General features: G+C 48.3%; 1 protein-coding gene across 1 annotated transcript in view; it reads right to left on the bottom strand.

Moving 5' to 3' along the window:
• Window positions 1-15742, bottom strand: part of MED27 (mediator complex subunit 27) — a 208806-nt gene extending 193064 nt beyond the window's left edge. Inside the window, exons 1-2 of the mRNA XM_060101070.1 lie at window positions 15523-15742; window positions 13107-13251 (exon numbers count right to left, since the gene is read on the bottom strand). Of these exons, the coding sequence (XP_059957053.1) occupies window positions 13107-13251; window positions 15523-15725 (348 nt within the window). The 5' untranslated portion in view covers window positions 15726-15742. The remainder of the gene's footprint in view (window positions 1-13106; window positions 13252-15522) is intronic.
• Window positions 15743-16165: the final 423 nt, after the last annotated feature.

Here is a 16165-nt window from a genome sequence, read left to right as displayed (position 1 = left end):
TAGACAAATGATTGGATGGACAGCCAGGCAGGTGGCCAGGCAACAGGAGAGGACACAGTGCAGGCAGCGGGCCCCAGCCCGCCCCTGGTGAGACACTGAAGTCAGTGCACAGGGCCAATCTCACCCACGGGCAAAATCAGCCTTCAGGGCTCCAGGTATTTAAATGAAATTTAAACAGACCCATTCGCTGGGAATTCCCTGGTGGTCCAGTGGTTAGGGCTCGGCACTTTCACTGCCAGGGCCCGGGTTGAATCCCTGGTCGGGGAATTAAAATCCCGCAAGCCCCGTGGTGAGGCCAAAAAAAATAAAAATGAAAATAAACAGACCCATTGACAAATAAGAGAGAATAACAAATGTGCAGCACCCTTTGCAGTCACTAATCCATATCAAAAAAACAACACGTGGAGAGTTCTTTTAGGACACAAACAGTCCAACTGGGTCAGGTCTCATGTCAACGGTGGCAAGAAAGTCAGTACCCTGACTGATTGTTTTTTTGCCTTTGGACACAAATATAAGATAGACATTTAGTGTTCTCTTAAAATCAATGAAAACCCCTTAAAACAAGCACAACCTGGGACCTCCCTGGTGGCGCAGTGGTTAACTATCAGCCTGCCAACGCAGGGGACACGGGTTTGAGCCCCGGTCCAGGAAGACCCCACATGAGGTGGTGCAATTAAGCCCGTGCGCCACAACTACTGAGCCTGCGAGCCACGACTACTGAAGCCTGCGCGCCTAGAGCCCGTGCTCCACAACAAGAGAAGACACCGCAGCGAGAAGCCCGTGCACCGCGACGAAGAGTAGCCCTCACTCGCCACAACTAGAGAAAGCCTGTGAGCAGCAACGAAGACCCAACACAGCCCAAAAATAAATAAAAATTAAAAATAAATAAATTTACTTAAAAAGGAAAGAAAAAACAAGTGCGACCTTAGGCTACAGCAGAATATGGGCAAACTGGTAACATGCCCAGGGCAAACAAACCAGAAAAGTGTATATTACAGCAATAAATTTGCATTTGCGTTAAGCACAAGACAGAATTAAAATGCACCAAACTATAAAAACAGGATGATATTTAAGATCTCAGGAGTGCAAGACAAAATTTCCTTTACGTTCAGGCCCTGTTCTAGATAAGTTACAGGTGTTAATTAAGTTACCCAGCACCTATCAGTTATGCTCCTTTCTGACAGTAAAGACAGGTAAACTGAGGCATAGAAAGGCCACTGATTAAGGGGGAAAAAAGACCAACAGTGGAGTCAGGAATTATTGTTAGAATCATGTGCTTTGGGCATGCTGATCAAGTTAGAGAACTGGATATATGCTAAGTTCCAGGAAGATGGGAACTGATCAGTTTCATTCACTGTGTCTAGAACAGTGCCTGAAACATAGTAGATGCCCAATAAACACGTGTTCAAAAGATGGATTAGATATTTCCAAGCAAACAGCACACTACTCAAAAGCAGTTTGGAAATTAATATGATTGAGCATTTTATACCAAGTGCACCCACTTTCTCACATATGAACGCACACACACACTCAAAACCTGCAGACTCTCTCGCTTCCCAATCTACTTTGTATGGTCATCAGAAGAGCACCGAGCCCAAATGCTCAGGGGCAGCAACTACTAATAAGTGATCAGTAATTCGAGAAGCCTACTGACTGAAAATCATGATGGTACGATGTAACCCTCCAACCCTAAAACACACAGAAACATCCAAACGGGGAGAAAATAAGAGCAACTGGCATCCCATGAACCCACTGGAGGACTAAGTACAATTCCTGTTAAAAAGGGGAAAAAAGTGGCCAGGGGGCTTATCTTTACACAGTCATCCCTGGGGTCCCCACCCATGCCAGGAAGGGGATAAGAGGCTCCACAGCAGTACCTTTCTTTCCACGACATGCCCAGCAAACATGCCAGTGAGTTGCTAAGATCCTAACTTCTCATATCATACTTATCACAGCGGAGCTTAAAGCAGATGAGGGTACCTGCCTCTCTGAATCTGCGGGGCCTGGGGCTGCTCTGCTCATGGAGGTCAAGGCAATTGCCCTGAGCCACATCCATGCCTAGGCTGGGCCCTACGCAGTCTTGGTCTGCGCACAGACTGCAGCTGTCAATGGGTCACACCCACCCCCGTGGTTCCCTCTGATACAGCAATGTGGACTGACCACTGCTCCTGCTTCACTGACAGGGGGATCAGCAGACACAAAACCACAGGTAAATGGCAATATTTTAATGGGCTTCAACAGCGGAAGAAACCTCTCTGCTTGCCTGGACATCCGGATGACATTCCCTTTTCAGGCTACCGAACACTGCAGGTCCCAGTTACAGGGCTGGCGGTGTGGCCCTTGGACAAGTCACTCTCTCTATAAAAGAAGGGGCGCTGCCCCACCTGATCGTGGAGGTCCCCTTGAGATCTAACACTTGGCCAGAGGAGGCACAGTGCCTGGAGTCTGTTTGGAAATATGGGGGGACTTGGGGGGCTCAATTACGAGTGTCTACTTTGTCCCCGACGGAAGGCCTTCAAAGTGACACCAGAGCCCCAACCCTCGAGGAGAGGGGACGGACCTGGAGGGCGAGCAGCTGCGGCAGTGCAATCAGCACAGCTGCTGAAAGCCTGTGGGGCAAACACAGACCAGATCAGGTCTGCCTGGTCATTCTAGAGGCTTCTCTGCAGCAGCGCTTTAATCTCTGGGCTCCTCCCAGAGGAACCGGGCTGCGTCTAGCAGAGCAGCCACAAACGAAACTAGAGATTTCAGAAAGAGCCTCCAATCCACAGGGTTGAGGCAAGTTTGACGGTGCAACAAGCTACCGACTTGCCAGAACCTACTAGATGCGTATACTGTCCCTGGGGGGAGTGAGGGTCTTGGGAGTTTCGGTCACTTGGTCAAGTCAGCGAGGAAAAGCAGCAGGCCGAGCAGGGCCCCGGCCCAGGGAGCGCGGCAACCAGCTCCGGAGAGCCTGCTGGAGACTCCCAAACAAACACGTGACTGCTGCAAAAGAAGGGGAATGCTGACGGCACAGGACCCACGGGTGAACCCCTGAGCCCAGCCCAGAGGTCCTTAAGATTAGGGCATGGCCGCCAGAGAAGGGATAAAGCCTCTAGGCGCTCCCTTCCACACCTCCTCCCTTTCAGTTCCCCCACACCCAACAACAACACAAAGCTGCAAAAAGTCAAGGGCAAGTAAATCGCAGCAGACTCAGAAGGGAAAAAACTCAAACTGATCATCTAAAAAGGAAAGAGGAAGAGATTTAGAGGCTCCAATTTACTTAGAAATAGCTACTAGCAATAACAACTATTTACTACAGGCCACTATACATCCTACCCTGAACCAGAAACTTTATATACAGCTTCTAATCAGACATTCAGACCAATCTGATGAGATTGGTATTATGTCCATTTTCTAGTCCAGCAGGCTGAGGCTCAAAGGTGTTAGATAACACCCAAAGTCTAAGTCCTAACACAGGACAAGGCTTACCCTTGTGGGGATAACAAACAGGCAGAGGAGGATAAAAGCTGTCACAGGTGTAAACGCAGGGGCACCTAATCTGGGTACATCTCAGAAGACTTCCCAGAGGAAGTCTAAGATCTAAATGACTAAGACTTTTCCAAAGAAAGGAGGGAGAAGGGAGAAGAGCGTGTGCAAAGACCCTGAGATCAGAAGATTCTGGGGAACCGCAATGCATTTTGCAGACGAGAATTGGCAAAAATAAGAGCAGGGCAAGTGGGAAGAAAGGAAGCTGAACGCTGAAGGATTCACGATGAAATGACATGATGTCGGGAATTGCTTTCAAATACTCCAGTCCTCACCCCTGACCCCCAAAAAGGAGAGTAGGGGGATGTGGAAATCAATGAAATAAGAGTGGCAAAATATTCTTAATTGTTGAAGCTGAGTAGACAACGGCTCATTAGATAATTCTCTTACTTTTGTGTAATTTGAAACTTTCCACAATAAAAAGTTTAGGGGTTTTTTCCCCCAGAAAGGAAGGAAGGAAGGAAGGAAGGAAGGAAGGAAGGAAGGAAGGAAGGAAGGAAGGGTGGGGGCTAGAGAAGGGAGCTGGTGCCAGACCGTGAGGCCCTGCACCCGGACTGCTAACGGTAAACAGGTCATCTGCCAGGCTCTGCGCTGCATACTCAAGGGAGTATTCACGTAATCGTCACAGCCACCCTAAGACGCAGGACTGTTGGTGACATTTTGCAGATGAGGAAACTGAGGTTAAGAAGTCTGGCCAAAGGTCTGTCTGCTTCTGGACTCAGGCCCCTGGGTGCGATAACTAAAATGCCTCCCAGTGTCAGCGGGAGCTGGAATTAATCCTAAGGGAGATGGAGGAAACCACTGAGGAGCAACCAATCAGGTGTCTTCTTTGTCCAGGTCCCTGGGAACTGCCTAGCGGAAAATGGCTGCAGTGGGTGGGGAGGGGCAGGAAGCCAGAGGGGAGGCAGGAGCATTGCCCCAGGCAATAAGGGGGGCCTGGGCTCAGACAGCGGCAGTCAAGGTGGAGAGGAAAGACTAAGCGGTTTTGGAGGGGTGGCATCAGTAGATCTTGGTCAGCAGGTGTGAGGGTCCGGGCACCCCGCCACGAGGAGCAGGTCTGGGGGCGGGGGCAGCGTTTCAGTTCTGGGCTCCTTCTGCCCGGGAAGCCTGTGAGTCCCAAGTGCAGATGTCCAGCGGGCACTCTGACACAGGGGTCAGGATCTCAGGCGAGCTTCTAGGCTGGCCGGAGTGCGGTGTCATCCGTGTACGGCTGGCAAGTGAAGCAGCAAAACAGATGGGCTGGCCCGGAGCAGGCGCCGACCACAGGAGAGAAGCACTAGTTATCTCTCAGCTCTTTCCCAGCTCACACCCGCCATGAGGAAAAGAAGACAAGCAAAAGGGGAGGCGTAACATCAGATTCTTTCTGCACTTGTGATGATACACTTCCTTCCCCACCGTCAATGTGCAACTTACCAGGAACAAAAATGATATGGGACAATTTCCTGTCTACTAAACATTCCTGGAAGAGAAGAGAAAGTGCCCTTTTCAGGCTCTGGTTACAATCTACACAAAGCTTTGGGCAAACCGCACAAACCCAATCAGCCCAGAAAAGGCTACTATAAGACAGCCAAAGAGGGACTCAGGCTGAGTTACCCTCACCCCCAGCCCCGGACAGAGTGACTCCTGTAGGGCACGGGTGACACACAGCCGGCAGCCTCTGCAGCCTGCCCAGGGCAGCTTCTCAACAGAGTTCCTGCTCCTTTAGAAAAAAGGCAGGAGGGGATCACACATCTGATTCCAGGCCACAACAAAGTGACAATTTTCAGAAACCACAACTAATAAGTAGAACATAAAGATACGGAATTAGGCCAAAGCCTTGGGGTGGAACCCACTTAGAACTATGGGGGCATCAGGTGATTTTCATGACGGCTTACACTCGGTGTGTTACAGGAGGCTACTGCTGTCTAGAGAACCTCTGAAAGGTTATCTTCCCCTAAGGGCCTCTAGGGCTGCTGCTCTCTCCTGGTCTGTTCTGAGATGCTCTGTAGTGTACACAACAGTTGTGCTTAAGAAACGTTACTGGACAAGAATTACTCTCCTCTACCCCCCGGGTGACACTTTCATTTCCAAAACCACGGAAATGCATAAATGACTCCACTGCTCCTTCCCAAGTGACAGCCAAAAGGGACTCGAGAGATCTTCAGTCCAGCTCTTCATTCTACCAACAAGGAAGCTAGAACCCAGAGGAACAAAGCCACGGGCACAAGGGCACACAGCTGGCGAGCAGACAGCCAAAGCCAAATCCCGGCCTCTGGAGACCTCTGTCCAGTGCTCTCCTGACCACCGCTGCCTCGACGAAGCTTGGCCAACAGTATTAAAAGGAGCAAGAAGAAGCACGAACACCACTGCACGCTCACTACACACTGGGCACTGCTCTGGGTACCTCAGGTGTACTACACTCATCAGTCCTCCCAACAGCCCTATAAGGCAGAAGTGTTATCATCTACTTTTGACCGATGAGGAGGCTGAGACAGAAGGAGGGTACGGAACTGACCCCAACTCACAAAGCCGGGGAGTCAAACCCAACAGAGCCCGACTCCAGAGCCCTGCCTGTAATGAGCACCCAATTTACAAAATGGATACAATCCGAGCTTATTTTTACACGGGCCCGTGTGTGCAAACATTTTCCTAAAGAAACAGCACTAGAAATCCCAGACTAGCCTATGATGTTTTCCCCACCAGGTAAGAGGACTACAGACCAATGGGAACGCTGAGCTCTGGGAGCAAGGCCTTATCAAGTGCCAAAGTGAGAGGATTCCTCCTCAGTTTGCACAGATGGTCTGCTCTGGGCAAGACATAGCCCTTCTCCCCAACCTCTGTGCCATCCCCTCATTCCTCATTTCTTCCCAGGCCCCTCACCCTGTCTTCACCATCCCTCAAGTCCCACATCCCATCCAAACCCCTGGCTCCATATCAAAAGGTTACCAAAAGGTTAGCTATCTTCCTCACCAAACTCCCAAACCTCCAGGTTTTATGAGGAAAGAGCCCCCTCCCACTAATTCATACTAATGTGTGAATTGTTGATATCTATGCCCAGGCTTCCTCTGGGGGAAAAGGTGCTGATTGCCTGAAAGAATCTGATTTGTAGAACTTCAGAAGAATACACTGAAGTCAAGCTTGGGAGGCTGTGTGATACAGCGGAAGCCACTGAAAGACAGGCCCGCACTGCCTGGGGGTCTGTCCTCGCCACTTTGTTAAGATGATAATACCAGCCCCAGGGCTTCCCTGGTGGCGCAGTGGTTGGGAGTCCGCCTGCCGATGCAAGGGACACGGGTTCGTGCCCCGGTCCGGGAAGTTCCCACATGCCGTGAAGCGGCTGGGCCTGTGAGCCATGGCCGCTGAGCCTGCGCGTCCGGAGCCTGTGCTCCGCAACGGAAGAGGCCACAACAGTGAGAGGCCCGCGTATTGCAAAAATAATAATAATAATAATAATAATAATAATAATACCAGCCCCTAGAGAGTATTTACTCTATGCCAGGTAAGTGCTGTACTTATATTACCTCATTTAGTCTCAACGTATTTTTCTGTGGTGGGTACAACTATCGTCCCCATTTTAAAGAATAGAAAACTGAGGCACAGAGAGGGAAGCTTCATCATTGTCAGGTAGCAGAGCTGGGATGTGAACCAAAGTGGTCTAGCGCTGAAGCCTATGCTCTTAACCACTGAGCAATACTGCCACTCCGTAAACAAACACACACATACGCTTAGTGTGCCGGGAATTATAACTACCATTCATACACACTTATGACATGTGAGTTGTTCTAAGGCACTTCATACGCATTATTTCATTTAATATTCCCTATAACACTATGATACAAATACTTGTATTACCCCAATTTTACAGACGAGGAAACGAATGCTTTAAACAAGTTTTTCACGTGTTCAAGGCACAGCGTAAGTGCAGAGCTGGATCATATCTCAGGCAGCCTGACTCCAGAACTTACAGTTAAGCCTTGACATTTCTGACGGTACCTTCCTTTACTTCTGAATCCAACAGTATCTGGAAACCCCGGAGACTGGTTTTGTTTGGTTCTTTTTCCTGTTTGGTTGTGTTACTCTTTGTTCTTTTCATAATGGCTCACACAGTATCAGGCCTTTGGGTGGGGAGGGAGGAGAAGGGTGCAGGGTTCAAGGTCAACCAGGGCAGTCACTACGGCAGTCAAACGCGCTCTGCTGGTAAGTTCATGCTGAGTGACAGGGAGCCAGGAAGGTTAGGTTTAGGTGTAAGAACACCTCTAAGGATGGTACCTGGCCCCTCTGCTAATACTAACAATCCAGAACAGTGCCTGACCCAAAGCCATGATGATTAAGGTTTTGGGGGGCATTTATGTGATTTTGTTTCCTCATTATGTTCTGAATGAATCCGTATTCCCTGAGTGAGCCGGGGGTGGGTCTGGTGATAAGGAAAACACTAGGAACAGAAATTAGTTATTGATGACACACCAAGTGGGATAATCCCTAAGAGGCTGACGGAGTTGACTCGCCTCTTCCCAGTTTTCGCATTTCTGCCAAAACAACAGCTGCCGCAGAACACCTGACATCAAGTGCTGTCGCTCAAATGAGCCCGACTCAGTCAACTCCGGACGACGTCTACCAAGTCCCATCCCCTCCTGAGCACTGGCTGTCAACCCAGCTCTCTCAGGAAGGGAACACCAGATGACAGGCAACATAGATGAAACCTCCAACCTCAGCCCTCAAAGAGCTTATCATCAGTTCACCAACTGACCTCACCTTTCCTTCCAAATTACCCTTCTGGAATCTGGCCCTGGCCTCCAGCACAGGACCTCAGAATTTTCTCTCATCTACATGTGGCACAACTAGATTTCTCAGTAATGGCCCAAAATGGAAATGTCCTGATGGCACTTCATCAAAAGTGCAAGCAAGCAAGCAAACCACAAAAGGGGTTGTAAATTAAAAATTCAACAGAAAACCCTTTTTACTTATTCTTTCATTCATTCAGTGAATTTTAATTGAATGTGCACTGAGTACCAGGAGCCCTGCTAGGCGCTGGGGACTCCCCCCTGGGAACGAGAGGGACACAGTCTCTCTCCTCAGGGACCTAAAAGAGGACGGGGCCCCTAAGGGAAAAGGCTCCGTGTTGCAGTTTTAACCAATCCTACCCGTCCGCTCCATGATGCCAAAACGTCAAGAGCACCTTCAAGGCTGGATGTGAGGGACACAAATGTTATAGCAACTTAAAGCCACTGAGTAACTAGATTCGGGTAAGAACAGCTCGGGAAGGTAGAGTAGAGGAAATGTCTTCAGACTTTCCAACTGAATACCCTTGGAATTGAAATTTGCTCTTTCTCTAATAAAAGTGGAAAAGTAAGCATGCAAAAACAAAGAAAAGGCAGCGCCAGCCCCCTCCTCAGGGCCCATTTCCCAACCCCGGGAGAAAGTCACACTTCTGGGGTCTTTGCTCCTTGAGACATCACCAGGAAAAGGCTGAAGTCTTCGTCCCCTTTTCAGGCAAATACACAAGCAGCCTCCTGCCATAAACAAGTGAAGAGAGTCAAAGCCGGAAATCAAAGCCTGGAGACAGGACACTGGAAACCTTTGGAAAGGGGCCTTCAGAATAGTTCAGCCTAACTCTCAGCATATCCGAACGTAATAAGCGATAATAAGAAGAAGAACAATCCAGAACAGTGCCTGATCCCAAGTCATGATGATTAAGGTTTTGGGGGGCATTTAAGTGATTTTCTTTCCTCATTATGTTCACATTCACTATCTTACAGCAAGGACCGCGTTGACGCCAATTATTTTTTGCCGTCGTCGAGAGCTTGTCATCTCTCTACAGAACAATAATCTATAGGTGCACAAGAGTTGAAAGCTAAATTCTTTCCCCAACTCAGCATGGGAAAAGTGCTGCTCCCAGCAATTTGACATCATTTCATTAGATTAGATTAGTTTTTATTTTTCTAGGTTAATTTTTAAATGTGTTATCCTAACAATTATGCCAACTACCATGTAATTAATATTCTGACTGACTTTACAAAAATTACAAAATCCCCTAAAGAAAATAATTAGTCAGTAAGCATGAATGAGACTTCTCTATGGCCAACGGCACATAAAATAGAAAGTTCATCACATAATGGGTGGTATCAAAGCCTTTCCCACACTTCCGTCAATTCTTAGCCAACAGTGCAGAAAGCTGACATTGGCAAGTTACCCTCAACTTCACCTAACATATTAATGCACTTTCTGGTTTAAACTCTTCGAGGGTAAAATGAAGAATGATGAAAGCTTTTGTAATTAAAAAGCTCTTTTCATTTGTAAGACAGGCATGATAAACACATATCATTGCTGCTTCCATATCCCCAGCTGGAAATTAGAATACTGGCTTATTTCTTGGGGCTACTTCTTGAGTTTATTAAAGAAATGTACATACGGCATCCTTACCCTTGTTTTCCTCTTTTCTTTCAAGGTTTGAAGTACAGTATTCACATAATAGATCTTAAATCCCTTCTAGGGTAAGGTAAGGTATAAATAAGCAATAGTCAAATAGGACATTCTCTACCATAACAGAAATAAAAAACATGTTTCCCCTGTAGCCCACCTTTGAATAACTGGCAGGGGCTGCCTAGCCCCAGAACAGAGTTGTGAGCCCAGAGGTGGCCTTAGCGGGAAAGAATACAGAGGGTGGTTAATGATGTCTGCCCTGGACAAGAGTGACAGTTCGAGGACCATGTCCCATGTATCTGTCATCTCCATCCTTCAGTAAACCACTAAAAATGAGTAAAATGTGATACCGGTTCATGAACAAAATATAACATATGAATTGCTCCTGTGATGAAGGTTAAAGGGGGAAAAATGTTTGCTATAGTCAAAACCTTAAGCCAACCCTGATTAAAGCATCACGTTTTAGAGGAAAGAACACTGACCTACATCAGGAAAGGCAAATTCTAGTCTAGCTATGAAGCCATGAGCAGGTCGGTTCACTTGGCCTTGGTCTGCTTGGCTATGAAATAAGGGGGTAAGCTAAACATCTCTTAATCATTCTCTTTATTTTGCCAATTAATGGCATAAGACTCCAAAACCCCCTCTCTGCTGGGGCACTCGGAAGCTGGTGCTTTAGAGGCATGCACCATGCCAGGACATGACTGAAACCCCTACACCACTCACACTGCTCAGATGGGACTTCAAATCTGTGATACATTTCTACATCTAGTTTTAACCTGTAGCATCTCCAGGACAAGAATTTCCACATACATAGTATTTCTTTTCCTTAACACATCCTCTTTTCCACCTGAGGGCAAGGGTGGGGGGCAGGGACAGGGTCTTCTATGTTAATACTCTAATAAATTCAGCAAACAATTAAAACTACCTTTATTCAAAAGAGTCATCACTTCAAGTTAAAACCAGTCGCTTCCACTGGAGTCCCACGTACTCATGGTTTCGAGATCAGCCTAAATCTTCCCACCACTGAAAAGTCTCCATCCCTCAAGCCTATTCCAAGAACATTACCCACATGATACATGAACACAGCTTCCACGTCCAAACACCAAAAAGCAAGACTTTCTACCAGGAGTCCAACCAGAAATAAGTCACCCAGAGATCAGAGCCCACCCAATCACCAGGTAAACTCACATTAAGATGTCCAAGCGTGCCCCTGGGGAAATAAGGAAGCTCAAATAGAACAGCCTGAGAGGGCAGGGCTATCTGCGTAGGGCCAGAACAGTCTCAGGTCTGGCCCTGGCAACTGCAACAGACATCTCTAATTTCTTGTCTGCCCTGTGTCCTCTCCTGCCTCTATCTAATTCCAAGCAGCCCCAATTCCCGTGCTTCAGCTGATCTGCACTGGGCAGTCAGAGAATCCCACCCCCTGAACTCAATGAGCTGTCTGGGTAGGTAGGGGCCACCTACCAAACAGGGCCAGAATCCGTTTTTAGGGTCTGGTGTGGACACCTGGAGATCACCTGGTAGAAGGACCATGCAAACCTACAGCTGCCAGTGTGTCTTTTCCACCACTGGGAGATATCAGGCCAACACTGAAAAGCAGGCGTAGACAGGGCAGGAGAGTGACAGATCCCCATACCACCTGGGCACCCTGATCCTCAAGACTGAAGTGGGTCTCTGTCAACAGCAGCCCAGAGCTTGGAGGACAAGCCTTAGAGGTTAAATGCACGCATCCCAGGTTCAAGCTCCTTCTTGAAGTGCCCCACCATAAATCATTTCTCCCTGAGTCTCAGATTCAGCCGCCAGGGTTCCACTGCAAACCAAAGAATGTTAAATACTCCTCCAGACAAATTCAAAGGAAAAACTCTACACACTGGAAACACTGTCAAGGCTCACCTGTCACTTAAGACCTGAGAGGGAAAAGAACCACAGGAAAGAGGAAAAGGATGCCGGGTAACTGGAGGGGGAAGAGCAGCTCACAATCAGTGACTGTAGGAACAATTATGTCCAGGGAGGCAGTGGTCTAATGAGAACAGCTTCCCAAATGTTCCAAACATATATTCTAGCTTTCTCTCAGCAGCAAAAAAACCAAACAAAACGCAATAACCCACAGCACCCAAACAAGAGGAACTTGTTAGTAAACCAACTAACGGTTTCCAGGCTTATGAGCCTAACTGTTCCTGTTGTTTTTACCCTACAGCTGAGTTTTCCTTTTACAGTTGTCCTAAGGTCTACGCCACGGGCCTGCCTACTGCAGGAAACCATGAATAGCAAATTCTAGGGAGAGTGTTTAGAACAATCTCCCTCAGACGGGTGTAGAATAATTAGAGAAAAGAGAGTATTAGGAGGTTATTTGTTTTACGCATAGTATATACACTACTATGTATAAAATAAATAACCAGCAAGGACCTACTGCTGGTTATCTATTTTATAGCACAGGGAACTATACTCAATAGTTTGTAATAACATATAAGGGAGAGAATCTGAAGAATACACACACACACACACACACATATACATATCACTGAATCGCTGTGCTATACACCTGAAACTAACATGATATTGTAAATCAACTACACTTCAATAAAAAAAAAAAAGAGAGATGGGGACTTCTCTGGCGGTCCAGTGGTTAAGACTCCGCGCTTGGGTTCGATCCCTTGTTGGGGAACTAAGATCTCGCAGGCCGCGCGGCACGGTGTGGGGGGGCGGGGAGAGAGAGACGGTAATCTACCAAACAGTACTCTAGTGATGTTCTTCCATCAACCATGGGGAGGATGGGCCAAGCAACATAAACCGTGTGAGTGGCTGCACACTTAGACCAGCAGTCCTTCATCTTCTGGGGGTCGGGGACCCCTCTTGAGAATCTGATGAAAGCTAGGAAGTCCTCCCCAGAAAAACACACACACACACACACAACATTCTGCATGTGATTTCATGGGGTTCATAAAAGCTGCTCCCTACACCTAGCAACCAGGTTAAACGCACCTGACTCTGAACAATCCTCAAAGACTTCAAAGGACTACATAATCTCTCATAGGGAAAGTCTGAAACTTCCAACTCTGTAACCCAATGCTGAATCAAGAACAAAAAAGGAAAGAAAAACCCTCACTCTCTGCCTTTATGAAACGTAAGAAAACTTGTTTTTTCCTGTATTAGCTCCATGTCTGACACGGCCCCCTTACCTTGTTTGACCATTTATAGGCCTGAAGGAGCTGACTGTAGAGAGGGGTTTTGTCCTGCACGGGATCCAGACTCAACAGCCCGCTGTTATGCAGAGGATGGTTCTCAGAAGGCTTGCCGACCAAGTTGCTCAGACGTTCCAGTTCACTGAAAAGTAAACAGATACAGCAAATAAACCCGAGTCCACTGAAACTCCAGTGCTGAGCCAACGACATTGGTCAATGGCGGTTCTTCAAACTGCCCATCAAAAGTCCCTTAAGAAGAAATACTTTCTGAAAGGTTAAGAAGGCTAGGGCCACTTGAGACAACCCCTAACTGGGGGCTGATCTCGTTTTGCAACTGAGCTCTCTGGCGCCATGCTAAAGGAGAACAAGAGTTAAGAGCGATGACATCAATAAGCCTCCTAAAATCAGCCTTGAACAACACGAATCATTCTCTGAGGGGGGGTGGGGGGAGAGGAGACTTTCTGGAATTTTGAAACGCAGTATAACACTGCTTCTCACTAAGAGTTTTCAGACCCACGTACAGATCAGTACCTTTGGCCGAACAGCAAGTACCTGAATAAATGATGACGATTTACCATTCAGAGATAGATTTGTACGTGGCGCTTCACAGACGGTAAAACTTAACAAAACAAAGAAGAGGTAAAATAAACAAACGAATGGGAAGACACCACCGAGGGGCTGTGTTAAAGAAACACGCTTCAGTCTAGCAAAAAAAAAAAACCTCTAGAGCAGCTTGGGAAAGGGAGTCAACAGCAAAAGCACATTCCAGGGCCTCCCTGGTGGCGCCGTGGTTGAGAGTCCGCCTGCCGATGCAGGGGACGCGGGTTCGTGCCCCGGTCCGGGAAGATCCCACATGCCGCGGAGCGGCTGGGCCCGTGAGCCATGGCCGCTGAGCCTGCGCGTCCGGAGCCTGTGCTCCGCAACGGGAGAGGCCACAGCGGCGAGAGGCCCGCGTACCGCAAAAAAAAAAAAGCACATTCCAGAAGCACGCCAGTCTGAGGGGCCAGTCTCAAAGTGTCAACAAAGGCTTTGCAGGAACAGCTTCTCGTGCCACGTTCATTCTGGAATCTTCAACCACCTTCTTCTTGGTACTGCTGTCTAAAGATTTAAGAAGGCAAAGGGGTGATGTCAACATTCTTAAACTTTCTACAATGGTGAAGGGTTACAACATCCTGTATATTACCAAGGGAAGCCAATCAAAGAGGAGACAGAAGAGAGTTAAGAACCACCAGCGCATCCCCTCAAGCAGGGTAAGTATTAACTGGCACTGCGCCAGAGAACAGCAAGTGGGTGTGGGAGTTGAGAAGGGGTGTGTGATTTCCTGGCTTTCCCCCAAAACAAGAATGGCAACTACTTAGAGGAAAATAAATAAATAAATAAAAAGAGGCTCCCATCATTTGGTCACCACCTCCTCTTCCATCCTACCTCCTCCTTCCATCTGGTTACTAAGGAGACCAAGCTGAGATGGGAAAAAAAAAAAAAAAAAAAAACCCAGCCACTCCAGAAATTATAGGATGACTAGCTCACCCAATGCCTTCCCCTGCTAAGGTCAGTTCTGAGAGGTAAAAGGCAAAAAATCCTGCAATTCTAACCCTCCTGGAAAGGACTGACTCTCATAAGCAGGGGAAGGCAAGTCCAGGACCTAGCCAATTAAAAAGGGCCTACTATGTGCCAGACATTTTACAAACATCCTCTCACTTAATTTCACTTATAAAGTAGAAGGTGACTTGTAAGAAAGAAATATACAATCCTTAACCCTAAAAGACCACAAATTAATATTTGTTGGGGGGCGGGGGGAGGTGTAAGCAGAAGTGATTAAGCTGGTTAAGGCCGAGATTAGGTCTCTCTAGAGGCAGAAACTTAACAGGACCAGTGAGAGTGGGAGTGTAAGTACTGATCAGGTGGTTTCGGAAGGGGTAGGGGAAGAAAGAACAAAGCCTATTTTGTCGCGTTTGGGGGTGGGTTAGAGTGGAACTGATGAATTCCAGGTTCAGGGACGCAAACCTGGGGCCAATCAGATGGAGTGCACTTGGCTTTGGGGCAGTGCTGAGCAGGTCCTGTTTGGTACTATTTTATCAGACATGGTGGGGCCCAGAGGGCCCACAGGTGAGAACCCTGTCGAGCTGAGATGAGGAGTGGAAGTTCCTGGGAAGAGCACGTCCCCCAGTGAGAAATGGAAGGACCACTGAGGAGGTCCAGGACGGCGGGAGACAGCCAGGACCTGGAGGCCAAGAGAAGGGAGACGAGAAAGCGGGGGTGGAGGATGAGGTGGCCCTGAGGGGCAGGTAGAGGCTTGGAGAGGAGGGAGGGAGGGCAAGAGAGCAAGGAAAATGGACAGCAGCCCCTGACTGAGGAGACTCGCGCGGGGTCGGGACAGGGTGGGAGGTCCCCGGCCCCTTCAGCCGGTACCTACTTGAGGTCCCGGTTGACCGAATGCAAGTTGTCCTGGAAGTGCGCAATGAAGGCCTTCTCCCGGCCCTCCAGCGTCTCCTTGTTCCGCATGCCATCCTTCAGGCAGTCGAACACCCTGCTCACGCTGGAGCGCAGCGCCTGGATGGCACTGATGGCCTGGGCAAAGGCTTCCAGGTTCACGCCGACACTTAACACGTCCGCCATGTTGCCGCCGCCACACCGGGCTCTCCAAAACCAGCGAGCAAAAAGCCGCGCTCGCTGATGATGCAAGCCCTCGAAGGACTCTGGGAAATGTAGTTCTCGCGGGGCGGGGCGGCCCACATGATTCCTCAGAGCCCTGTCCCAGAGAGGGTTTCCACTTTAAACATGCGTGGGCAGGAAAGTGATCCCCTGGATCTGGGGAAGTCGGGCTGCACGCTCGGCTTTCCTAATGGTGACAAGGAAATACAGAAAGTTCCCTCACTTCCCCAAACTTGCACTTTTGGGAGTCACATGGGAAAGAATTGCTCAGAGCGTTAAGGTGTCCGTGGTGTAAAGGGTTGAATAAAATGCTTCCAAATTCGTAAATCAATAGGGGTGACGGGAAATTTCTTCCCTACAGTAGAATGCCAACTAATAAATGTAGAAGGAACGATGGAAAGAAA

The sequence above is a fragment of the Mesoplodon densirostris genome, chromosome 6, assembly GCF_025265405.1.
Source record: "Mesoplodon densirostris isolate mMesDen1 chromosome 6, mMesDen1 primary haplotype, whole genome shotgun sequence".
Lineage (NCBI taxonomy): Eukaryota > Metazoa > Chordata > Mammalia > Artiodactyla > Ziphiidae > Mesoplodon > Mesoplodon densirostris.
This window is presented reverse-complemented; position numbering and strand designations above follow the sequence as displayed.